Source organism: Leuresthes tenuis, unplaced genomic scaffold, assembly GCF_036924035.1.
Source record: "Leuresthes tenuis unplaced genomic scaffold, fLeuTen1.0.hap1 SCAF_23, whole genome shotgun sequence".
Lineage (NCBI taxonomy): Eukaryota > Metazoa > Chordata > Actinopteri > Atheriniformes > Atherinopsidae > Leuresthes > Leuresthes tenuis.
In genome coordinates, this window is record NW_027325377.1 from 17,544,931 (window position 1) to 17,571,848 (window position 26,918).

Below are 26,918 nucleotides of genomic sequence, written 5' to 3' on the forward strand. Positions count from 1 at the left end.
TCAAAATGTACATGTGAACAGTTTCCATTTACAGTTTTGATAATGGTATGATCAACTTTGAAGACTCTTCCACTAAACAAAACTCCCTAGAGGACACTGAATGGGATTCTCTAGGTTTTCTGTAAAGCTTCTTTTTTGTTTCTTCCAGGGGAAAGAAAAATGCGGAAAATTAATTGAGTTTAAAAATACTTCCCAAAAAACCTACCTTCCCATTTCAGACCATCCTCCCAAAACAAAAAAACACAGTATATTAAACTCCTCGAGGTATGGAAACTCCAGTGTCCATCAGTTTTTAAAATGGAAAAAGACTGCTGATGGCCTTAGGTATTTGGTTTAGTTTAATGGTAATAAAAACATCATTCAAGTCAAACAGGATCCATTGGGTTGGGCTGTCATGAATTACTGGAGATGAAGGCGTCCCATTTGTTCTGCCACATAGCAATACCAGCGTCCTTGAGATGAGCTGGCAGTGAACTGTACCTGCAGGAAGAGGGAAAAACTTAATGAGAATGGACTCATGAAACTGCAACAATGTTGGAAAAGCTGGGATTATTGTCGGATATGTTCTCTGTTTTTAAAATGGGCTGAGAAATATTAGTAGGTTATACAGAAAAGAATTATGTGCTACGGTCAAAGGTTTGTAGGTTTATCAGTGCTGAGTTATGTCACAAAAATACATTTTTATTTACTCAGGTCAACAAAGTTGTGCTGCCACAGCTTCAGTTTGGGGGAACCCTTTGAATGTTTCTTTTTAATGGTGTATTCAAGGATAATTTGTCATCGAAATTTAGGAGAGACAGCAAATGAATGAATTTTTGTGTAAAAAGTAGGAATTTGAAAGCTTCTATTAAACATGCTGCTGTTTAAGGCTAAATTTACATGCTAAATGTTTTGCTCGAAACGCATATTGATATCAGCTGGATGTTAATAGCTATTTTACAAATGATTTTTAAACTTTTGTGTTTTCATCAATTTATGTTGTCTATCTTAGAAAATGGTTTGGAAGAAATGTGCAAAACTGATCAAACTTCTATAGACCAAGTACGTATCTGTTCATATAAAACAAAATCATTCAAGTTCAACGTTTTAATTCTAAATTAAACCGAAGAATAAGTCTGATTTGCTCCAAACGGGTCTTTACGTGTGTGCAAATGAGTAGTTCTGTGATGTGCGTTGAATTACACAATGCTTAGAACATCTAAGCAATGTGTATGCTTAGTAAAGTTTGTGCTTTGTTTGTTAAAGACTAACTAAATGCAGACATAAAGATTTTAAATCTACTGATCTGGACCTGATTGAGTTTAGCGCCAGCTCTTTCAGAGTGCCCAGGTTTGCCTTCAGTCCTCCGATGCCCACAAAGGCTTCATAAAAGTCATAGGAGAGGCCTGTGTTGCCAAACAAAGAAGGGTCGTCAGAGCTGATCACCATCGGGTGGCCTTCAGACATCAGCACAGCTGCAGGGTGGTTCCTCAGATCTGACACCAGCTTCAGCACCTGCAGGTCAGAGATTACACAATCCCAGCTACTTTCAATATGCTACTTTTCAGTATGTATTGTTTTTTCCACTGAGCCAACATTAATAGGTTACCTGGTTTGAGATGGGACATATTTCCACAGCTATGTTTCTTTTCCTGGAGAGCTCTTTGGCAAGTGGATGGCGTGCCAAAGCATAACCGTGCCCAATTCGAGTGGTGTTGAACAGAAGAGCATCGAGAATATTTTGATCTATGTCAGTGCCTTCATCATCTGTACACAAAAAGGAGACAGTACAGTGTAATCCTTTTTTTCTCAAAACTATTGAATGCTCATTTGTCATGGATTTTAGGATACCGGTCCACCCACCTGTCTCCCCTGCATGAAAGAAGTATGGAAGCGTTGCACCCAGTTCAGCTGGTAGCGAAAGTGCTTCTTTGAAGTACCAAAGAGTACTCCCACTATTCTCCCTGCCAACCTGGAAACCATAATGTTAAATCAAACTATAATCTGCTTTTGCTAACCGATAGAGACAAACAATTCAGACTCAGATTTATGGACAAGTCATTAATTAAGCTGCACATCTACTGTATGTAGTCAATATTTCCCAGAGAAAGAAGTCCAGTTTCCCTTATTTAAACTATTTGGTTTAAACGACCTGGTGACTACTTACTGTCATACAAAAGGTAGAAGTACATAGAATTTCTTACCATGTCAAATCCTGCAACTACATCTGGGAAGTCCTTTTTCAGTTGGATGGCCTCTTTTACAGCTGCTTTGACCTCGGATACACCCAGAGCTCTGAAGAACAGACACAGAAGGCAAAACTCTGAGACTCTCACCCAATGCTGTTCAGTTTTGACAGGAAGCTGCCAATCTAAGAAAAACCCATTCAATTATTTCAAAGAGTCATCGGGACAACATTTTATTTGTTCTTTCCTTGTCCGTGCTTAACCTTTTGATCAGTTGTAGTGAAAATGAGCTAGGTAGTTTTGATTCACAAAACTATTAGTGATTACATGTAGACTAAGGTGACCAGATTTGTGAAATGAAAATCGGGGACATTTTCAATGCGGAGGTGAAAAATCTGCCAATAAAGACCAAAAAACGCTGCCAAAAATAAATAAGTCAATGAACAACATACCATTTTTGGGACATTTTCAGGGACAGCTTTGACCGGGGACAGGTCACCTAAAACGGGGACGTCTGGTCACCTTACTCAGGAGTCATAATGGGTCAGAATTCGTACTTGTAACTTTAGTTTTGTAAACTTGTAACTTCAGGGTAGCAAGTGAAGGTGGGAATTTGTGTGTCTGTCAGGTTTAAGTTTTACACATGCACATTCTGAACATCAAAGCGCTTAAAATAATAAACTCTGCAGTTCAGCATCCGAACAGAAGAATGGAAACAGCTCAGAAAGGAGGCTGAAGCTGTGATTTGGTGGTAAAGGCAGATACAGAGCAGCTTCTGGAAGCAGAGGGAGGGGGTTCAACTCCTGTTGATGCTGATGGCTTTTATAAAAGGAAGGGCAGGTTGTTCAGCTCAGAGTCAGCTAGGCTTTTTGAAGCCAAAATAAAAAGAGAAACTGCAGGATTCAATATTTCATTCAGCTCAGGCTGTTGGGTGAAATCTTTGAGCCTCTGAGAACATGGAAACTATGATCACAGGACTTTTAAAGTTCAACAATGACACTCAGAAAGAGTAGCTCAGGATGATGGGATGCTGCCTAGGGTTGGTCTGCTCATAGGTTCAATTCCCTCAAATGGTCTGTAGACTTTCATTCTTTATGGAATCAAATCATCATTTCTTTCAGGGATAGAGACCAACAATCAAAGTAAGGTTTGTGTGACACTGTTGAAGGGGTGGGCAGATAGCTCAGACTGATAAAACAGTGAGCTGCTGGTTGGGACACTTGGGGATCAAAGCCCATAGCTGCAAAGGCACCAGGTGTGGGGGCTGTTAGGTGAATGATTTCAACTTTGGAAGCTCTGAATTTTACAGTCCAACACCTAGAATGAAGACTTGAAATATCACCTAAAACATCATCAAATGCCAAGAGGGCTCGGTGGCGTGATGGAGTTGTTGGAGACTGTGAGCTACCTGTGGAGAAGACCCTGGTTCGAGTCCTGCCTGATGTCAGCAAGGAGCAGGGAATAGAACAGCATAGATTAGAAGAAAAGCACAAAACATATAAAATAATGAAAAATCATCATTTTGATGATAACAATTTTATTATGATAAAATAATATAACTAACCTATTCTACCCTGCTCTACTCTTCCTGTCCCTTGCCGGCTGTAATTTCTGTCCCTCACCTGCTCTACTCTAACTCCTGTCCCTCCCTCACCTTCTCTACTCTAATTCCTGTCCCTTGCCGGCTCTAAATCCTGTCCCTCCCTCACCTTCTCTACTCTAACTCCTGTCCCTCCCTACTCTGCTCTGCTCTAACTCCTGTCCCTCCCTACTCTGCTCTGCTCTAACTCCTGTCCCTCCCTACTCTGCTCTACTCTAACTCCTGTCCCTCCCTACTCTGCTCTAACTCCTGTCCCTCCCTCACCTGCTCTACTCTACTCTATTCTAGTTCCTATCCCTCGCCTAGTCTATCCTACGTCTACGCTCTTCTTCAAAACCTGAACTTTTTCTGCTCCTCTTGCTCTGCTACACTCAACTATTCTACTCTACGAAGCTCCTCTTCTGGTCATCTGACAACAGGGGGGACGCGAACCAGGGTCTCCACGGTCTCCGACAGCCTCCATCATGGTCTCCGACAAATCCACTTCACCGAGTCCTCTCGGCATTTGGAGGTGTTCTCGGAGAGCTTTTAAGTCTTCATCCACAGTTAAAACCACCCGCACCTGGTGCCTTTGCAGCTGTGGGCTTTGATCCCAGGCTGTCCCAACCAGCAGTGCATTGTTTTATCATTCTGAGCTATCTGCCCATCCCTTTAACCCTTTGTTTTAAAGGGATTGTTGATGCTGATGGCTTTTATAAAAGGAAGGGCAGGTTGTTCAGCTGGGCTTGAAGCCAAAATAAAACTTTAGGATTCAACCTTTCAGTGTGTCGTTGAACTGCTCAGGCTGTTGGGTGAAATCTTTGAGCCGCTGAGAACGTGGAAACTATGATCAAAGGACTTTTAAAGTTCAACAAAGATGCCCAGAAACAGTAGCTCAGGATGATGGGATGCTACCTGGGGTTGGACTGATCATGGGTTCAGTTCCATGGTCTGTGGACTTCTAGCTTTGATTCTTTACTGAATCAAATCATCATTTCATTCAGGGATAGAGACCAACAATCCCTTTAAAACAAAGGGTTAAACAGATGGGCAGATAGCTCAGAATGATAAAACATTGCGCTGCTGGTTGGGACAGCTGGGGATCAAAGCCCACAGCTGCAAAGGCACCAGGTGCGGGTGGTTTTAACTGTGGAATCTCTGAGACTGAATAAGTTTTACAGTCTGACACCTAGGATGAAGACTTAAAAGCACTCCGAGAACACCTCCAAATGCCGAGAGGACTCGGTGAAGTGGATTTGTCGGAGACCATGATGGAGGCTGTCGGAGACTGTGGAGACCCTGGTTCGCGTCCCCCCTGATGTCAGATGACCAGAAGAGGAGCTTCGTAGAGTAGAATAGTTGAGTGTAGCAGAGCAAGAGGAGCAGAAAAAGTTCAGGTTTTGAAGAAGAGCGTAGACGTAGGATAGACTAGGCGAGGGATAGGAACTAGAATAGAGTAGAGTAGAGCAGGTGAGGGAGGGACAGGAGTTAGAGCAGAGTAGGGAGGGACAGGAGTTAGAGCCGGCAAGGGACAGGAATTAGAGTAGAGAAGGTGAGGGAGGGACAGGAGTTAGAGTAGAGCAGGTGAGGGACAGAAATTACAGCCGGCAAGGGACAGGAAGAGTAGAGCAGGGTAGAATAGGTTAGTTATATTATTTTATCATAATAAAATTGTTATCATCAAAATGATGATTTTTCATTATTTTATATGTTTTGTGCTTTTCTTCTAATCTATGCTGTTCTATTCCCTGCTCCTTGCTGACATCAGGCAGGACTCGAACCAGGGTCTTCTCCACAGGTAGCTCACAGTCTCCAACAACTCCATCACGCCACCGAGCCCTCTTGGCATTTGATGATGTTTTAGGTGATATTTCAAGTCTTCATTCTAGGTGTTGGACTGTAAAATTCAGAGCTTCCAAAGTTGAAATCATTCACCTAACAGCCCCCACACCTGGTGCCTTTGCAGCTATGGGCTTTGATCCCCAAGTGTCCCAACCAGCAGCTCACTGTTTTATCAGTCTGAGCTATCTGCCCACCCCTTCAACAGTGTCACACAAACCTTACTTTGATTGTTGGTCTCTATCCCTGAAAGAAATGATGATTTGATTCCATAAAGAATGAAAGTCTACAGACCATTTGAGGGAATTGAACCTATGAGCAGACCAACCCTAGGCAGCATCCCATCATCCTGAGCTACTCTTTCTGAGTGTCATTGTTGAACTTTAAAAGTCCTGTGATCATATTTCCATGTTCTCAGAGGCTCAAAGATTTCACCCAACAGCCTGAGCTGTTCAACTCCACACTGAAAGATTGAATCCTGCAGTTTCTCTTTTCATTCTTTGTTGTTGTTGACGCTGCTGGATCTGTGCGTCATATGACGTCTTGTCTGGCGATGTGTTAAATGGCTACCGTAATAACTGGTGTTCCTTTGAGTCTGCGCACATTTTCCCCCATTCAGTGTCAAAATCTGGGACATTTTCAGGGACAGCTTTGACCAGGTCACCAAAAACGGGGACTGTCCCCGGAAATTAATGTAGACACTCAACAACACATGTACTCGTGTTTGCCCAACAAAACTCTTAATTGATAGAGTTGATTGAGAGCTGGATGGAAATGGAGAATTGAGAAAACGCGATTAGTTAATAGTCCACTCCAGTAATTCAGCACTCTAAATGAGATGAGGAAACATGGTAGAGGAGACTATATTTAGTCACGTAGCTGCTAGTTATGGTGCTGCTTTCAGTCAAATGTTTCCTTAAATTCAGTACATGTAAGAAGAAACAAATCAACTATTTTTTTAAGCCTTTTTGTCCGTTGAAAACCACAGTGGAGAATATTATTTGTGTTGGAGGAAATGAGGATAATCAAAGTCATCAGGCTTCTTCATTTTACTAACATGAATGTCTGTATAGAATTTCACAGAAATATCTTAGTCTAGACTCCTAGTCTGTGGATCTGCTGACAGTACGTCTGGGAAACTTCCCATCAAAAACCTCAAAGTATTAAAGCCCTAATTTCTTAAACTCTGCACACCCTCTCTGTAATGCTTTTTTATTTTTTTCTTTGCCATGACCTCATGATGAAATCATTGGGGGATTGGGGGAAACATCATTTCGTTTTGTACCTTTTGATACCAAATTCCTGCTCTGCCCCTTTTCATAACTAACTTTACAGCTATTTCTTTTGCAAGGAAACAGTCTACATTAAGAGCTAATAAAGTCAATTTAGCTGAAGGGTCATTTTTCAAAACTGGAACATAATGACAGTTAAAATGGAACATGGAGATCAAGGCGTATCGTCCCCACTTTATTTTACAGTAACGATATTGATTCATGTCTGGATATGTAGACCTATGAGTTGCTCTAAGCAACTAATCCATCCATCCATCAGTCACATGGATTTATAATGCATAGTGAATTATACTTTAACTATATTTAGAAGATAAATCTATTACATTTTTGAGTGAGGTCTGAATTTTCATGTATGTCTTGAATTCAGCAGCTAATATGTAATAGTACATTTTACTCACTGAAATCTCTTTCCATCAACCCAAATGCTGTATATATTCATATTTTACCTGTGGACAGAAATAATGATCCGGGCCCCGAGAAAGTCTGGATGGTTACTCTTAAACTTCTTTGTAACGTCTTGGAACATTTTCAAATTCCACATCCTATTGTGAATGGTTCCATCAAGCTCATAGGTCTGTAACACAGAAAACTTTTATTTAGACTTGAAAGTAAAGCACAGTCCAGAAATGCTGAAATATGAGGTTGTTGCTACTTCTGGTGCCTCCTACTGTGGTTCTTTAAGAGAGGCTAGAGTTGGAGGGATCAGATATGAAGAAACAAGCAAACAAACCCTTGACAGACCACTGCGGAGTTCCAGATACATGATGTTGTCATGATAAATCTCCTCGAGGCCCTGACAGAAGTAGTCCCTTAGCACAGGGGCATGGGTGATTAGACCTGCGGCTGCGATGAAGGCTTTCTCAAACTTCTCCCACACAACATCCTGGTTCGGATATTCACCATCTGGATCCTCGGTAAACAGTGTGAGGTGCTGCATTAAACTGAGAGACACCCAAAAATATATGCTCTACATTATATTCTTCCATTCAATTTTGCTGTGACATGTTAAAAATACGGTTTCAAGTTAATTAACCTGTTATCAAATCCTGTATTGTCTCCTATTTTGGCTCGTAAGGTTTCCAGCAGCTGCCAATAGAAGCAGTCCCACCGTGGGAAGGGCTGGCGATCTGAGAACAGGAAGCGCACCGAGTTGTCCCACGTGAAGCAGATATAACAGTGAGGTCTGTAGGTGACATTTTTTACAAGCCATTCAACGCTGACCAGAGATGATCCATGGACGTGGAGAGCTGCTCCTGTCACCAAAACAGCAGGATATAACCTCAAGTCAGGCAAATGCTAACTAACTCAAATAAAAACAAAAAGATCATTCATTCATAATATACATTGTAAATATCACACACGGTACATAAGATGCATGCATACATATATACATGCATTCATACAATTAATACAAATCATCATGCATACTTGCATTCTTAGTAATCACATATTTAATAACTTTCAGACATAATATGTAAATTCTTACATGTTATGTATATATATATATATATATATATATATATATATACATTCACACATTATACATACATACATTCACACAAACATATATATCATATATATTACATATTTACCATCCATACTTTTATCCATAAAAACATAGATTTACTGCCAATAAGTTCTATATATCATACACACATGCCATATAATTTTTGAGAAATGCTGCTGCCATAAAATTCAAGTTAAAAATGTTGATCAAATAGTAAAATGTCTCTCTGGATATGTTATCTATCATCAGTTAAGAATAGGATATTGGTCAATCAGGTTTTCAAATCATCACTTTCTATATTTATTTATGGCTCTTTCTATATTTATTTATTTATGAATCCCAAATTTTTTGGAGATGGAGTTGCACATATGATACAAACATACATGCATCCATACATCTTAAATTCATACATACACACCACATATTCATACATATCATAAAAGCATCACAAATTTATACATATTATACATTCATACATACATATAATTTAAACATCATAAATGCATACAAACATATACAGAACACACGTAACGTATCTTGTATATCATACATACGTATATACATACATGTACATATTAACCCCTCATACATATAAACATAAAAACGTACATATCATTCCAATAAATTCTCCATATCATACAAACATACATACAGACATACACACAAATAAAAACATGAATATAATATATACATATTGTGCACACCTACATACGTACATGTCATACGTACATACAAATACGTCCAAATGTCTTTTTCAATCTATTAATTCTGTTCTCAACCCTGACAAATGTATGACGATACATACATACAAACATTACCTAGATTACATACATGCATACATAACCTAGATTACATACATATATTCTAAATGAAATACATACATTATACCTATATTACACACATACATATATACATACATACATACATACATACACACATACATACATACAGCACCTAGATTCCATACATACACACATACATACATAACCTAGATTCCATACATACATAACCTAGATTCCATACATACACACATACACACATATATACATACATACATACATACATACATCACCTAGATTCCATACATACACACATACATCACCTAGATTCCATACATACACACATACATACATACATACGTACATCACCTAGATTCCATACATACACATATACATACATACATACATACATACATACATACATACATACGTACATCACCTAGATTCCATACATACACACATACATACATACATCACCTAGATTCCATACATATACACATACATACATAACCTAGATTCCATACATACACACATACATACATCACCTAGATTCCATACATACACACATACATACATACATAACCTAGATTCCATACATACACATATACATACATACAATACATACATACACACATACATACATACATACATACATCACCTAGATTCCATACATACACACATACATACATACGTACATCACCTAGATTCCATACATATACACATACATACATACATACATACATACATCACCTAGATTCCATACATATACACATACATACATACATCACCTAGATTCCATACATACACACATACATACATCACCTAGATTCCATACATACACACATACATACATACATCACCTAGACTCCATACATACACACATACATACATAACCTAGATTCCATATATATACACATACATACATACATCACCTAGATTCCACACATACACACATACATACATACATCACCTAGATTCCATATATACACACATACATACATACATACATACATCACCTAGATTCAATACATATACACATACATACATACATACATACATCACCTAGATTCCATACATATACACATACATACATACATCACCTAGATTACATACATACACACATACATACATCACCTAGATTCCATACATACACACATACATACATACATACATCACCTAGACTCCATACATACATACATACATACATACATACATACATCACCTAGATTCCATACATATACACATACATACATACATCACCTAGATTCCATACATACACACATACATACATACAATACATACATACACACATACATACATACATACATCACCTAGATTCCATACATACACAATTACATACATACATACATACATACATATATCACCTAGATTCCATATATACACACATACATACATACATACACACATACATACATCACCTAGATTCCATACATATACACATAGATACATACATACATCACCTAGATTCCATACATATACACATATATACATACATACATACATACATACATACATCACCTAGATTCCATACATACACACATACATCACCTAGATTCCATACATACACACATACATACATACATACATACATACATATATACATACATCACCTAGATTTTATACATACACACATACATACATACATACATACATACGTACATCACCTAGATTCCATACATACATACATACATACATACATACGTACATACATACATCATCTAGATTCCATACATACACACATACATCACCTAGATTCCATACATACACACATACATACATACATACGTACATCACCTAGATTCCATACATACACATATACATACATACATACATACATACATACGTACATCACCTAGATTCCATACATACACACATACATACATACATCACCTAGATTCCATACATATACACATACATACATAACCTAGATTCCATACATACACACATACATACATCACCTAGATTCCATACATACACACATACATACATACATAACCTAGATTCCATACATACACATATACATACATACAATACATACATACACACATACATACATACATACATACATCACCTAGATTCCATACATACACACATACATACATACGTACATCACCTAGATTCCATACATATACACATACATACATACATACATACATCACCTAGATTCCATACATATACACATACATACATACATACATCACCTAGATTCCATACATATACACATACATACATACATACATACATACATCACCTAGATTCCATACATATACACATACATACATACATCACCTAGATTCCATACATACACACATACATACATCACCTAGATTCCATACATACACACATACATACATACATCACCTAGACTCCATACATACACACATACATACATAACCTAGATTCCATATATATACACATACATACATACATCACCTAGATTCCACACATACACACATACATACATACATCACCTAGATTCCATATATACACAATTACATACATACATACATACATACATATATCACCTAGATTCCATATATACACACATACATACATACATACGTACATCACCTAGATTCCATACATATACACATACATACATACACACATACATACATCACCTAGATTCCATACATATACACATAGATACATACATACATCACCTAGATTCCATACATATACACATACATACATAACCTAGATTCCATACATACACACATACATACATCACCTAGATTCCATACATACACACATACATACATACATAACCTAGATTCCATACATACACATATACATACATACAATACATACATACACACATACATACATACATACATACATCACCTAGATTCCATACATACACACATACATACATACGTACATCACCTAGATTCCATACATATACACATACATACATACATACATACATCACCTAGATTCCATACATATACACATACATACATACATACATCACCTAGATTCCATACATATACACATACATACATACATACATACATACATCACCTAGATTCCATACATATACACATACATACATACATCACCTAGATTCCATACATACACACATACATACATCACCTAGATTCCATACATACACACATACATACATACATCACCTAGACTCCATACATACACACATACATACATAACCTAGATTCCATATATATACACATACATACATACATCACCTAGATTCCACACATACACACATACATACATACATCACCTAGATTCCATATATACACACATACATACATACATACATACATACATCACCTAGATTCAATACATATACACATACATACATACATACATACATCACCTAGATTCCATACATATACACATACATACATACATCACCTAGATTCCATACATACACACATACATACATCACCTAGATTCCATACATACACACATACATACATACATACATCACCTAGACTCCATACATACATACATACATACATACATCACCTAGATTCCATACATATACACATACATACATACATCACCTAGATTCCATACATATACACATACATACATACATCACCTAGATTCCATACATACACACATACATACATACAATACATACATACACACATACATACATACATACATCACCTAGATTCCATACATACACAATTACATACATACATACATACATACATATATCACCTAGATTCCATATATACACACATACATACATACATACGTACATCACCTAGATTCCATACATATACACATACATACATACACACATACATACATCACCTAGATTCCATACATATACACATACATACATACATACATCACCTAGATTCCATACATATACACATATATACATACATACATACATACATACATCACCTAGATTCCATACATACACACATACATCACCTAGATTCCATACATACACACATACATACATACATACATACATACATACATACATACATATATACATACATCACCTAGATTTTATACATACACACATACATACATACATACATACATACATACATACATACATACATACGTACATCACCTAGATTCCATACATACATACATACATACATACATACATACGTACATACATACATCATCTAGATTCCATACTTACACATATACATACATACATACACACATACATACATCACCTAGATTCCATACATACACACATACATACATAACCTAGATTCCATATATACACACATACATACATACATCACCTAGATTCCATACATACACACATACATACGTACATCACCTAGATTCCATACATACATACATACATACATACGTACGTACATCACCTAGATTCCATACATATACACATACATACATACATCACCTAGATTCCATACATATACACATACATACATCACCTAGATTCCATACATATACACATACATGTACACATACATACATACCACCTGAACGCTGAGCACCGGCTCCTTTCAGGGCTGTGTGCTGAACCCTCTGTTGAACTGTCTCTACACCTACCCACAAAAATAACCAAATCGTCAAGTTTGCTGACGACACCACAATGTTTGCACTCATCTCGAAGAAAGATGAGAGGACGTCCTGAAGTTGGCAGCCTGTTGTTTAGAGCATATCCTGGCTTTGAACACCAAGGAGCTCATCGTAGACTTATGTTTATCAAGCGATTTGCACTGGTAGGATAAGGGGGTCTTGCCTAAGGATCCCTAATGGAGGTAATATCGTTCATGCAGGGAATTAGAAGGCTCAGCAGCAGCTACGCTTCCTGAGAGTCCTCTACCGCTCATCCATTGAGAGCCTGCTGCCGTACTGTATCACAGTATGGTACAGCAGCTGCACCAAGGCAGACAGGGAGAGGTTTCAGAGAGTAGTGAAGACAGAGCAGAGAATCATTGGCTGCCCTCTCCCCTCCCTGATGGACATTTACACCTCCCATTGCAACAGCAGAGCAAAGACCATCACCAAAGGACAGCTCCCGCCCCTGCTTTGATCTGTTTCACCTCTTGTCCTCAGGCAGGTGCTACAGGTGCATCAGAACAAAGACCAACAGACTCAAGAACAGCTTCTTCCCAAAACCCATAACCACTCTGAACTCACACATGAACTGATTTCTAAGCCCCGGACTTCTTCTACGCACGTACGGTGCAATATTTAATTGTTTGATATTTAATAACATTGAAAACATACACACATACATACATACATACATCACATATCTGTATACCGTGGAATTCCACAATACCTCACACTGCATATTAAAAAAAAAAATTTCATATGCTGCACCTTTCTCTGCACTAGCAGTTTTTATGTTGTAAATATCTTTGCATTACTTGTATTTGTTGTTATACATTTTTTGCCTACATGTTTGCACTAAATGAGTTGTTTTTAATCTCATTGTATTTGTGTATAGTGACAAAGGCATTCTGTCTATTCTATACATACATTAGTTAGATTACGAACATGAATGCATACATACAAATGTACTTACATACATTACCTATATTATGTGCATTACCTGGATCACGGATGTACATAACTTTCTAAGAACTGACCACCTCGAAGTTCGTTATAAGAACTGCTCTTCCCCAGGGGAACCGTTTCATTTTGCATTCACATATGAGTCAGGGACCTTGACAGGGACTGATACGACGCAACTGTCTGCGACAGACGTGTTGCTTTAACGCCACACACAACAAAACCCGCGAAAAGTAAGGATAGAATAAAGCAACAACACCATGAAGCTAAGATGGTGAGCGAGGAGGCCACCGTGTTCATGGTGTGCAAGATGCTAATATTAATCATGGACGATCACATCAGGCGTCTAAGATTGAGGCTGGAAGACCACACAGCAAGAGTCAGGAGACGAAGAATAGAGCTGCAGGCGATACGTCTTTGTTTCATGAAGGAAAGAAGGAGAGCAGAGCACCGCAGACAAAGGAGACCACGTGTAAGTTTAACTTATTAAACATGCTCCGGTTGTGTCTGTGTCGTATGAGTAAACATTTCAGACAAGGGGCGTAGCTACCAACCACCAAACACCTACGTCATATGTGTTCCTATGGAACCCAGAAAAGACCCTGCCTCAGAGAAGGAGCTAAAATGGTTATAGGAACTGAGGGCCGTGGTCCCTAGTTCTTGTATGTCCAAATGTGCGAAAAAACGGCCCTATTCCTGAAAAGGTTATAGGAACTGTAAAAGGTTCCTACAGTGGGAATGCGCCTATACATACATACATAACCTACATTACATGCATACATGCATGCATGTACATACACACACACACACACACATACACACACACACACACACACACACATACATAGATTCTCTAGATACATTACCTAGATTACGTACATAAATATATAAATACATTACCTAGGTTACGTACATACATACATTACCTAGGTTACCTACATAAATATATACATACATAACCTATATTACCTACCTACATACAAACATTACCTTGATTACATACATATATACATAACCTAGGTTACGTACATACATACATATATTCCCTAGATTACATACATACAGATCTTACATACATTACCTAGAGTATATACATACATACATAATGTAGATTACATATATACAAATCTTACATACACACATACATACATATAGATCTTACATACATACTTACAGATCTTACATAAATACAAACATACATACATACATACATACATACAGGGTGCTATTTGCCAGTGGAGATGGTGGGGATTTTCTGGTTTACACGTCCTGTCCTCTGCTGAATTATTTTTATCCTCGTTGGGGATAAAATTTACCCCCCCCACCTAAAGTATTTTCACCATTACATCGCAATTATTAACAACCAAAATACAAAGGGTCCGTGTTAATTTTGATTTTGCTGTGATTTTGATCTACCGGGAGTGAGTCAGAGGCGTTGCGCTTGCAGAAAGCAGTTTTATTTTGAAAACCAACCCGATTTTGTTGTGTTTCACAAGTCCAACTTCCTGTCTGTGTCATCCGCGCCAAAACAAAAGCTTAAATCAAATGGAGAAAAAATTAAAAGAATCCAGAGCAGCATATTGTCATATTTTACAGGACCACAACAAAAATTCATAGAAAAAATTTAACAGAAGGTGAAACAAGATCTGACATTGCTGATCGGATGGTGGACAGCAGCATCTCCCTGGCTGAGGAGAGCTCCCAGGCCAAGGTGTATTTCATGTTTTCTGTTGAACTGATATCGGGAAAGAATTTATGGAATTTATTTTTATTTGGCAAACTTAAAAACAATATTTTGAGAAAATATTTCTGCAAATGCGGTGGTTAGCTTCACGTTCAAAATAGGCCTACCGCCTATGTTATGTAGCCTAAGTGTAAGGTTTATCTACACAAGAACCAACAGTTTGTTTTCACACTGTTGTGTGGTAATTTTTCTGAATAAAATGTTTCTCAAAATTATCCCCCTCCTCTGGTTTTTTCACAAATCACACCCTGCATGCATACATACATACATACAGACCTTCTATACATACATAGCAAATCTTATGATCTCAAACCAGTTGTTAAAACAGGACCACAGGACTTAAGAGGACAAATAGCAGCCAAGCTAACACCTGATAAACTGAACATCAACAAGTGTGAGCAACTCTATCAAAGAAGATGTTTTGGCAGTTTTCAACGTATTAACACAAAACCAAAGAGAGAAGACATCAGCGTTTTCAAACAATTTAGATTCCATCATCAGCCAAGAGTGCAGAAAACCCAAGGACCACATTTCAAACTGTACAGACCTCTGTTAGTGTGTTAAATGTTAAAGATCATGACAGTACAATTAGAAAAAGTATGGTTTGTTTGGAATGTTTGCAGGAGAAAGCCTCTTCTCTCTAAAAAGGAAATGGCATCACGGCTTAGGTTTGTAAAGTTGCATTTAAACAAGTCACAAGACTTATGGAACAATGTCCTTTAGATAGACAAAACCAGTGTGTATATGTTTAGCCAAAATGCAGAGAATTACATTTGGTGAATACTAAACACAGCACAAATGCCTCATACTGACTGTCAAGCACAAATGTGGGGGGTTGATGATTTGGGCTCGTTTTGAAACCATAGGACCTAAACACTTTGCAGTCATTGATGATGAACTACTCTGAATGCCAAAATATTCTAGAGTCAAATATGTGGCTGTTTGTCTGACTGACCCTAAAAAAAAGCTGTGCATAACAAATGCCTGGAAATCTCAATGAACTGAAGCACCGTTGTTAAGAATAGAGGGACAAAAATTCCTCCATAGTGACGTGGGAGACCGATGGCATCATATTGCTGCCAATGGTGGTTCTACAAGCTATGGAATCATGGGGTTTACTTGAAACTGTAATTTTTCACTCATGTGTTGTTGTTCATCTGATGTTGTTCTTTTCACATTTAAGATCTAGTAAGCACCGGTTATTTTATTTCCCCAGATATATTGGAATTGCGGGTGTGTAAATCCACAACATCGTCCACATATTCATAGGCAAACATTTCAGAAAGCCTCAATGAGACAATAATTGCCTCCGTACAGCTACAATGAAAAAAAAAAAGTCCGTCCACACTAGATCTATTCAGTAAACCAATCAATGTGTAAGGCAATTTCCTTACCTTTAGGCATTTTCTGCAGCAGTTTGAAAACGGAGCTCTTCTGAATGAGAGGCTTTGCCTTGAAGAAATGCACAGCAGGGAGAAAGTGGCCCGCAGATATTTCCTGCTCTTTTAATCGACGGAGGTAAGCATCCAACTTCTGCTCAGCAGCTGTCAGCGTCAACAAGCCTCCCGTCTGTCTCGATGCCTCCTGACGCATCAGCAGGTCCCTTTGAGCAGGGTCAGGCATCCCAGCAGTCTCCCTTACAAACCACACAAGGGGTACAAAAGTGACCACAGCCAGGTAGAGTGAGATCACCATGTCCTTGTATCCCACAGTAAAGTGCTATATTCCTACTAGAACATGCTGCTCTTGGCCTTCGCAAGAGCAAGAGCTTTATTCAGAGCTGAAAAGAAAGAAAATCCAAGTCAGACATGAACCAATTACGCTAAAGAGCCTCAGACAAAAGGTGTGGCTATTTTCTGTGGTGTGGTTGGTAAATAGATTTGACAAACTTGTTTGCTGGTAATCAACATCCTGACAAATTTAATTCACTAAACTGACCACAAATGCTTAGCTAACAAACTTAAAAGAGAGAGGAATAGTGGAGGGTAACACGGAGTTCACAGATTTCATTAGCAGATTTCACAAATCTACCTACTTTAAAATCGTACTTACAAGTAAGAAGCAGCTCCAAGTGTTCCGTGTCTGAGCTTTGCAGTTTCCCTAAGTGCTCAGCTTGTTTTCAACAAGAAACTGCGGCAGCAGAGCATGTCAGCAAAATACTCAGAGCAACTGGATAATTGGGACATTTTTGTCTGACTAATACCATGTGATAAACTAATGAATGAAGCATGAATGGGCAGTGCGAGTCGAAAAGAGCACAGAGAAGAGACTTATCATTTATAGTTTTATGTTGTTTTTACATTTATTCAGTAGAACATTTTCAGCGAGACACAATCAAAAACAAAACAAAAACAACCACACATACATATAATTCTGGAAACTTCATATACATACAGTGCACCTTCTGGAATGATATCATCCACTCTTTTAGGTCATGACAGAAGAATATTGTGCACTCGATGTAACATCAATAAATTAACTCTGTAAGGTCATGTATGGCCTTCAGTTTTGTTTCTAGGATACCATTTATTTGCCTGTGATTGGTTGGAGCAGACATCCATTAGCTACACAATGCCCCATGCAACTTATGTGCTCCAAAGGTTAATGAAACTGGGAAAACTGACACAGGAGCTGTGTTTGTCATGAAGACTGATCCAATTAGAGGACAACCTGTTAAACATCAAGCCAAATAACCAATTCTTGATTAATCACTGTAAACTAAGACCATGGAAAAGGAGCAGAAAGGGAATACACCAGTCCTTACAGCTGAGCATCATCCTCCATGCACATCTGTAATGTAAAGTTGCAGCTTCAGTAATGTCCCTTAATGAACAGATAAATACAGCAATACATTACACAACAACAATGCGTCTCTTCTGCATCAGAAATTTCATTTCACACATAAAGGAATGACGTCTTTCATATGACAAAATAGAAAATAAAAAGGAGTGTTTGTCTCAAATACAGTGGAGGTTCTCAGTCCAAAAACTTGCGGTTTGGGTTGGCACCGAAGAGAGCCACTCGGATTTCAGGCATCATCTGCAAATGAAGCAACAGTCTTATGACACCGAACGATCATCAATTGTTCATGATATTGAAGAAAATAAAGAAACTAGGTCAGGTTATTGCAGGTTATTACATATTGCAGACCTTCAGGTCAAACATGGTTTAACATTTGACTGTTGAGCAGACAAATGAGCCACACAATGGGTCTGTTTAGGTTATTAAGTGCGACTATATCTGTTCATGCGGAAACCCTGCAAACTGAGCCAAAAGCCTGACAAAAGCCTACAAACTTTCAATTTCATATTTGAGAAATTCAAATTATTAAACTAATCGCTTGATCACCTAAAAAAATCCAATTATCATTTCATACAGAAGTCAGAGACTTCTTCAAAGCCATTTTAAACATTTTGAAAAATAATCACCATGCAAACACTTTATCACTGCTTTCATTTCGTTGATGGACTTTGTTCTCATTTGCCCAGGCAGCTGTTGCTCAGGAGTTAGGAGACCTAATGAAAGGTCTGTGATTCAAAGAGACTTAAACACATACACTAAAACATCCACCTCTCCATCTTGTGACAAGTAATGTTACTCCTGGTACCTAACGTGATAAACTTAAACTTCCAGCAATGTGATCTCATTTTGTCCAATGCTTTTAAAAGGTAATTCAGTTTCTGATAAAGACCAGAGAGGTAATCTACAAAAGCCTTTTATTCATCTAATTCATTGAACCAGGGGTCATAATTAGATTTTTTTTTAAATAGGTATTTTTAAAACAAGAACAGAGTTTAACACAAACTATAACGTCACAAAGAAGCTCAAAGACAAAAACCAGGCATCATTATAACTATAAATAAGCACAATCTAAAACATGGGTAGTATACAGTGTATACTTTTATATAAATGGCTGTTCTTTCTTTTTAGTGTATTTTTCCCCCCATTCATTTTGGTGTTGATTTCAAAAATAAAATGACAGTCTTTCAGTCAATATATTGTTATTAATTACATGTGTCTTCCAAAGTCCATGTGACGCTGTGTAGCTCTTTGTTCAATTCATACCATTCAAATGAAAATGGAAAAAAATGCAAAACCTTCATTATCCAGGTTTGTCCAGTACTTCACAAATGTATAACATGCATCTAAGTATAACCATTAATTGTTCACCTTTGGTTGTTAATTCAAAAGTTGTTTTTTTTTTAGAAAAAAATAATTAATTTTCCATTTCCCAGTTTTCCACTTTAAGTGTCTGACCACGGGAGACTACAGCCATCTGACCACAACTGGATTTCATTATTAGTCATTATGAAAGACAAGAGTAATGTTGTCTTCTCTTATCTATAAGCTTCTCAGACTTGACTTGCTGTATGCAGTTTATTTAATATTCTTGACATTATAACAGGGTTTAATGTCCCAATTAGTCATACAAAGGCCTCAGTTAAATGTAGAGTAAAGGGTAGTTGTCCATATTTCCCTCTAAAATGAATTAGAGTTAAATTATAAGCATAGAAATATATTCAAGTGAGGCTATTTTCAAACTGATCCAAAGTCAGACACCACAAAATACTACCCAGCAAAAGCAGGAAACTGAAATATAACAATGAATATGCACTTTCTCACATGGAAATATTATGTTTGGGAGATGAAAACTAGTGCAACCAGTTCCAGCTCATTGCATAGAAAGCCATTTAAAAAAAATTAAATCAAAACTTAAAGCATGAACAAAGACTTAACATAATGTGAGGGTATACATATAAAAAAAAACCAAAAAAAAAACCACACACACAGTGTTTCTTATGTTTGACTGAAACTAAAGCCTGGTTGCTAAAACCATGAAAAAATGCTTTAGATATATGAGGCTATCTGTATTTCCCACCTGCTGAGCCATGAGGTCCAGTCTGCTCTCCAGGGTGTTGGCCACTTTAATCTTCCCATTGCCATTATAGATCTCAATGCCTCCAGAACTGAAGGGTGAAACAGAATCAAGACAAGACAGATTAAATATGTATGATGCCTGACATTCATGGGACAGCTTGACTAGGAGAGGTCTTTAGAATAGGATGGAGCTTACATATCTGGGGAGAGGAAATTGTCCTGGTCAATGCGGACCTCCAGGTTGCTCTTCACAGCTGCTTTATATATGGGAATGTTTTTCTGGATGGATGCCTGAAAGAGGCATGGTAAAGTGCAATTAGAATTGAGATCTCTAGTGATTTTGACATATTGTATCAGTTCAGTGAGTAAAAAACCTCCAATGGCACAAAAAAAAATCAAAACTTAGAGATAAAAATGACTTACTGTGTGCACATGGGGCTATTTTTTTTCTATTGTGATGGATTTTAAAGCAGAGCTTTGGAATAACAGAGATGGTGCCTTGGATGGCACCACAGTTACAAGGTGTTTTGCACAATTTCCTCACCTGCACCAACTGAATGTCCTGTTTACGGCAGCGGATCGTCACTTTGGGCTCCAGCAGCTGGTAAAATCCCTGATATGAAACATGATAGAAAAAAAAAACTTGAATAATTGATCAGCATGAAGGTTACCTTGTTCGATTTTTATATGTGTGTGTGTGTGTTTATGTAGCAGACATCTTTCCATTAGACAGGACGCTAAATATTTAAACAGAAACACTTCTCTGTATAAAAAAGTATCCCACAGTACAAAATAAAATGGTAACTGTATAGTTGGCTAGTTGAAGCTGAGCTGTTAACAAAGGGACTATTTCTTGAGAAAAAAAAAACCCAACAACAATCTATTTCCTATAGAAAAGCTACACAATGCGCTTTGTGGCTTATTCGCAGGAACAATGGCACAGTTTACAGAAAACTAATTCTGCTGACACGCTTTATATTGTTGAGATGTCAGACACATTGTCACATATCAAAATGAATAAAAGAAGCCTAAATAAAATACCATACATAATAAAGGAGATGCAATCTGATTTTTATTTAATTGTATTTCAAGTAAGTTCAGTTAAGTGGCAATTTAAATGGTTTTGAAGGACATTAATACACTATACAGTCCTGTACCAATAAAAATCATCATCATTGAAGAAATTGGTTCTCTTTACATAGATACAACTACAACATCTCGAATAACTTATATTCTAAGTATAATGAATAAAAAAAAAATCAGGCCAACTACTTTATGCTTTACTTTTAATTTATTATGCTTATCAATGCCTTAATCTATGGTACTATTACTGGGTTTAAACAGCAAAAGGGAAAAACTTGCTGTAATGATCCACATCAAATGTCATTAGAAATATTATAATTTTATTGCAGTTGTTCTTTACCTACAAGAAAGCCTATTCAAAGAGGAAATAGGATGATGTTTTACTCTCATTGGTCAATGCAGGACTGTGTGTAAACTGACAGCAGCCTCCGAGCTGGAGCTCCAGCTGTGTGTGTTACAGAGGTGGAGCTCAGGAAGCTGAGAGTGTAAACAAACCTGTAAGATCAATCCCTCCATCAGAGCTGGATACCTGGCCGGATCTTTGGCAACGTTACCGAGCCGCTGGCGGGCCTCATTCAGCATTTCCTGGAAGTACAAACACAGAATAGCTTTATATCATTTCTACTAAAGGTTCTATCATCTGCACAAGTAATAATGATAAAATGATGCACAGGAGCTTACCGAGATCATATCATCACGGGCCTTCAGTACCTTCAGCCGAGCCTGGTTCATTAAGTTTGACATTTGACTGTGAAGCAGACAAATAACATACACATTGGAGCTGCTTAGAATTTTAAGGGGAACTATATTTATCTGTGTGGAAGACCTTCAGACTGTTACGAGGCTGGCAATAAAAGAGTTACTGCAGGTTGAAGCGGTTAAATAAATTAAGGAAACCTTGTCACGCATACAGTGGTTTCTTTGTTCCTAAAAAGGCTGAAGTGACAAAGAAAGAAAAGACTTTATGTGTCCTATGATGCGTTGCCATGACTCACATTTTCTTCTGTTGCTCAATCTGCTTCTCTTTCTTCTCATAGTACTCCATTATCTTCAGCCTCTGGGTTTGGACCAGACGACCCTTCTCAATGTTAAACTCTTCCTCGGCCTACAGGAGGAGAAAAAGTTCACTGTGAGGAAACAGGACTCCTCTAAAATAACGTCTGTTTGTATTTTTATTCATAATACTGACTCTATGCCAACTCTGAAAGGCACCTTTACCTTCTGAACTCCAGAGAAGTTGCAAAAAAATCCAACAAAATGGCATCTACTGCTAAGAAATCAATAAAAACCTGAGCAATCTTCATTTAATTAGATAGAGATGTCAGCAATTTTATATCAGCATCTTAGCACACCGTAATACAAGTGAAAACAGGGGAAACTGGACGTCTCTTGGCTGTTTTCAGGTGAAGATGTGGAGATAATGGCAGAAAGTTGAACTTCATGGTGTTACAGACACATTGTGCAGGAGTTAATTCCGAGTCCCAGAAAATACAGAATCAATATCAAATCACTCCTAAATATACAGAATCAAATCACTCCTAAAATGTGTTCAATTCGTTCATATTTACATCTGCACTGAAAATGCCCAGCTTTTATCGCCCCCTAGTGGTGAGTCTCACGAAGTTAAAGACAATCTGAATGGGAAAACGTTAATAAAGCACTATACTGTAGTACTTGGGAGTTCTACTTATACATTTTACTTGGTTTAAATACAATAGAGTGTGTTAACGGTTTGTTGTGAAGACAAGTTTCTCACTCAGAAATTCTACTTTTCAATCTCAATTACAATACAAACTGTGAATAAATAAATAATCTGTGAATGGCACTTTTAGATTACACAATCTGAAGGGGGCGCCACAGTTTCGAAAGATCATAACAGCTACACCAGAGGCTCAATTTGAACTAAACTGGGCATCTGTCTGCATGTCAACACTGGAGAACGAGTCCATTCTTGTTCTGGAGGTTGACAGCTTTTCATCTATTTATTCAACCACTTCGACTACACCGTTGACTCCCTAAGAAAACGGTATAAATATGTTCTAAGCCAACACTGATCAGTCACCAGGTCCAGTCTCTGCCTGCTGCACTGTGTAGCGATGAATACTTGTTTATATACCTTTGCATCAATCTCCTCTGCCTTTTCGTTGGCCTCCTGCTCAATGAAGGCCATCATATGCTTGATCTGTAAACGGGGACAAGAAACATGAATGAGAAATAAAGCCTGCGACCAAAATCTATATTGCACCACAACCTTTTTTCAACGTTTCTGTACACTTAGCATTGAGCCACTCGATGTGTTGTAACGCATTCAAGTCACAACACTGAAAATGTGATTTTACTCCTGATCTGAAAGTAATTTTTTTTTTTAAAGAAAGAGTATGTTTGACAGTGTATTCTGTCTCAGGCTGTAGCTGGATGTCCTAATACAGGAAACAGGAACTGTATTTTTGTTTTTTCAAAGATTTCGTTGTGTTTCTGTTTCAGTTTATGACTCAAATGTAATGAGAACACAGATAAGCCACAACCTAGGGATCACACATGAAGCCTTTCTAACACTAGGCCAAGGATATTGACAGATGTCAGCTTTCTCATAATTACTCCACCTATGCGGAGGTGTGTCAATGTCACTTGTTTGTCTGTTATTTAGAAAAATCATACAACGATATATGGAGTTAGAAGTGGAGCAAGACCGAAAGGCGTGGGCCTGTTAAAATGTAGTGTCTGCTCTTCTTTAAACAGCAAAATAATCCATTGCCCTTGGTGGAAGATGCACTATCTGAGCACCCATCTTGTCAAAGAGTCTTGTCATCTGGGTGTAAAAGAACTCTGGTGCTGGTTTCTTTCACTTTAGTGTGAAATGTTTCAGGGAATGATTTCCCAGATGAGTTCGCTGACACAGAGAAAAACTTGTTGTGAAGCTGAAACAAACACTTGTTTGCGCTACTAATACATCCAGCAATTCAGTTCTTTAATAATCAATTGACTGTTCAGTGTATAAGTTGCTATATAACTGCTTTAAATGTCAGGATTGCTATAAAAACCCTGAAGTTTGCTGAGAAAAACTATTTAAAACAGGAAAACTTGCAAAGATTTGGATATAAGAAGATGACGAGAAGAGACATGGCGCTTGAAAATGTCCCAAAAGTGCTGGTCAATTTTAACTGACTGATCAACAGATGATTTCAGCTCTACAGTGATCGCCAGTTTCTGGGTGCCAACCTCATGTACAGTGGGGGGCCCTGTGATATTTTCAATCCTGCCAGGAAGTTTATCCTCTTATGATCGATGAACAGTAGAGATCGCTTCTTTACACTGATGTTAGCGCTTCTGAATATTATTTTCCATACGTGCACTGGCTCATTCACTCAAAGTTCCTCATCAGGCCTTGGCATGTGTTCATCATGTGACCATATTAAAAAAAAATGACCCAGTATTTGTCAGGCATATCACCTGCACTGCACCAGCTGCAAAAAAAAAAAGACTTATAAAAGGTGGAAGTGGCTTTCTTAAGTACAAAAACACCATCCCCAAAACGCTTATAATAACCGTATGGGATTTTGTGTGCGTTTAATTCAGAGCTAGCCCACTGTAGCTACTCTCAATGTCATCGTCGACACACACACGACTGGCAGATATCTCCGTTGTTAGAAACATTTCTTTACATTTATTACAATTTCATTAGCGACACTGAAGGCCCTTCTTCAGACTCTGGTTCGATGGTGTCGTTTTTTAGGTTAGAACTGTTATTTACCTGCTTCTGTACGTCGGCATCGCTGAGCGCCATGGTTGCAGCTGTCAAAGATCCGCGGGGGCCTGCCGGAGAAAATAACAACAACAAAAAAAACACGGATCAAAACCTCAGACGACAAAACGAGTCGGTCGTTAACAAAGAGGAGATTCCGACCCCGCGGAATAAGCTTTAAAGTACCCGAGAATATCAGATGAGAAGGTATGAATTAATCGCCGCAGTCGTGACTCGTAAAGATGTCTACGGAGGATCAGCTGATCTGTGAAATCACATGATATTTACTTCCGGTAGTGGAACCAATCAGGTGCGAGGATATGAAAGCGAAAAATAAGAGATCTTTTATTTCATTTTATTTTTTAAAGTCTAATTTATCAATCAAATTGATTGTGAAGTTATAGCACATTTTACCAGTCCACGTCCAAGATAGTAAATATTTTCTTAAAATACCTTTTAGATTCAATATTAGAATGATTCCTAAAGAAATGTCAAAATAGGAGATGAATTAGATGAGAGTTATCGATGTCTTTAAGATAAAATTTGTCCAAAGTCAAAGCAGCGAAAGGCTATTTCAGATCTTACCATATATCAATATCTGTCTCTAGAATAAGAGCTTTATCAAACATCTGATCATCAATGTTCTTTACTTGTCACTGTCACTTTTTCTGTGTTTGACCACTTGTGTGTCTCCATTTCTCTGACTTTATGCATGGAAAATAAAAAAAAAAGATTATAATTCTCATTAGTTTCTTCCCAATTAATCTACTAATGGATTTAGATACTGATATGCTGT

At 37.7% G+C, this 26,918-nt stretch overlaps 2 protein-coding genes across 2 annotated transcripts; both read right to left on the reverse strand.

Annotated features, from left to right (window-relative positions):
* Nucleotides 1–264: 264 nt before the first annotated feature.
* Nucleotides 265–18,128, reverse strand: ada2b (adenosine deaminase 2b). The gene is made up of 9 exons (XM_072377487.1): nucleotides 17,814–18,128; nucleotides 7,909–8,128; nucleotides 7,606–7,816; nucleotides 7,322–7,449; nucleotides 2,184–2,274; nucleotides 1,843–1,951; nucleotides 1,589–1,746; nucleotides 1,292–1,494; nucleotides 265–480 (listed from the first exon to the last, which is right to left on the reverse strand). The coding sequence occupies exons 1-9, from the start codon at nucleotides 18,112–18,114 to the stop codon at nucleotides 393–395; spliced, it is 1,509 nt and encodes a 502-aa protein (XP_072233588.1). The 5' UTR covers nucleotides 18,115–18,128; the 3' UTR covers nucleotides 265–392.
* A 567-nt stretch (nucleotides 18,129–18,695) lies between these two features.
* On the reverse strand, nucleotides 18,696–26,395 carry atp6v1e1b (ATPase H+ transporting V1 subunit E1b). Its single transcript, XM_072377410.1, has 10 exons — nucleotides 26,309–26,395; nucleotides 26,132–26,193; nucleotides 24,497–24,562; nucleotides 23,376–23,485; nucleotides 23,062–23,128; nucleotides 22,876–22,965; nucleotides 21,842–21,910; nucleotides 21,494–21,588; nucleotides 21,299–21,386; nucleotides 18,696–19,458 (listed from the first exon to the last, which is right to left on the reverse strand). The coding sequence occupies exons 2-10, from the start codon at nucleotides 26,162–26,164 to the stop codon at nucleotides 19,396–19,398; spliced, it is 681 nt and encodes a 226-aa protein (XP_072233511.1). The 5' UTR covers nucleotides 26,165–26,193; nucleotides 26,309–26,395; the 3' UTR covers nucleotides 18,696–19,395.
* Nucleotides 26,396–26,918: the final 523 nt, after the last annotated feature.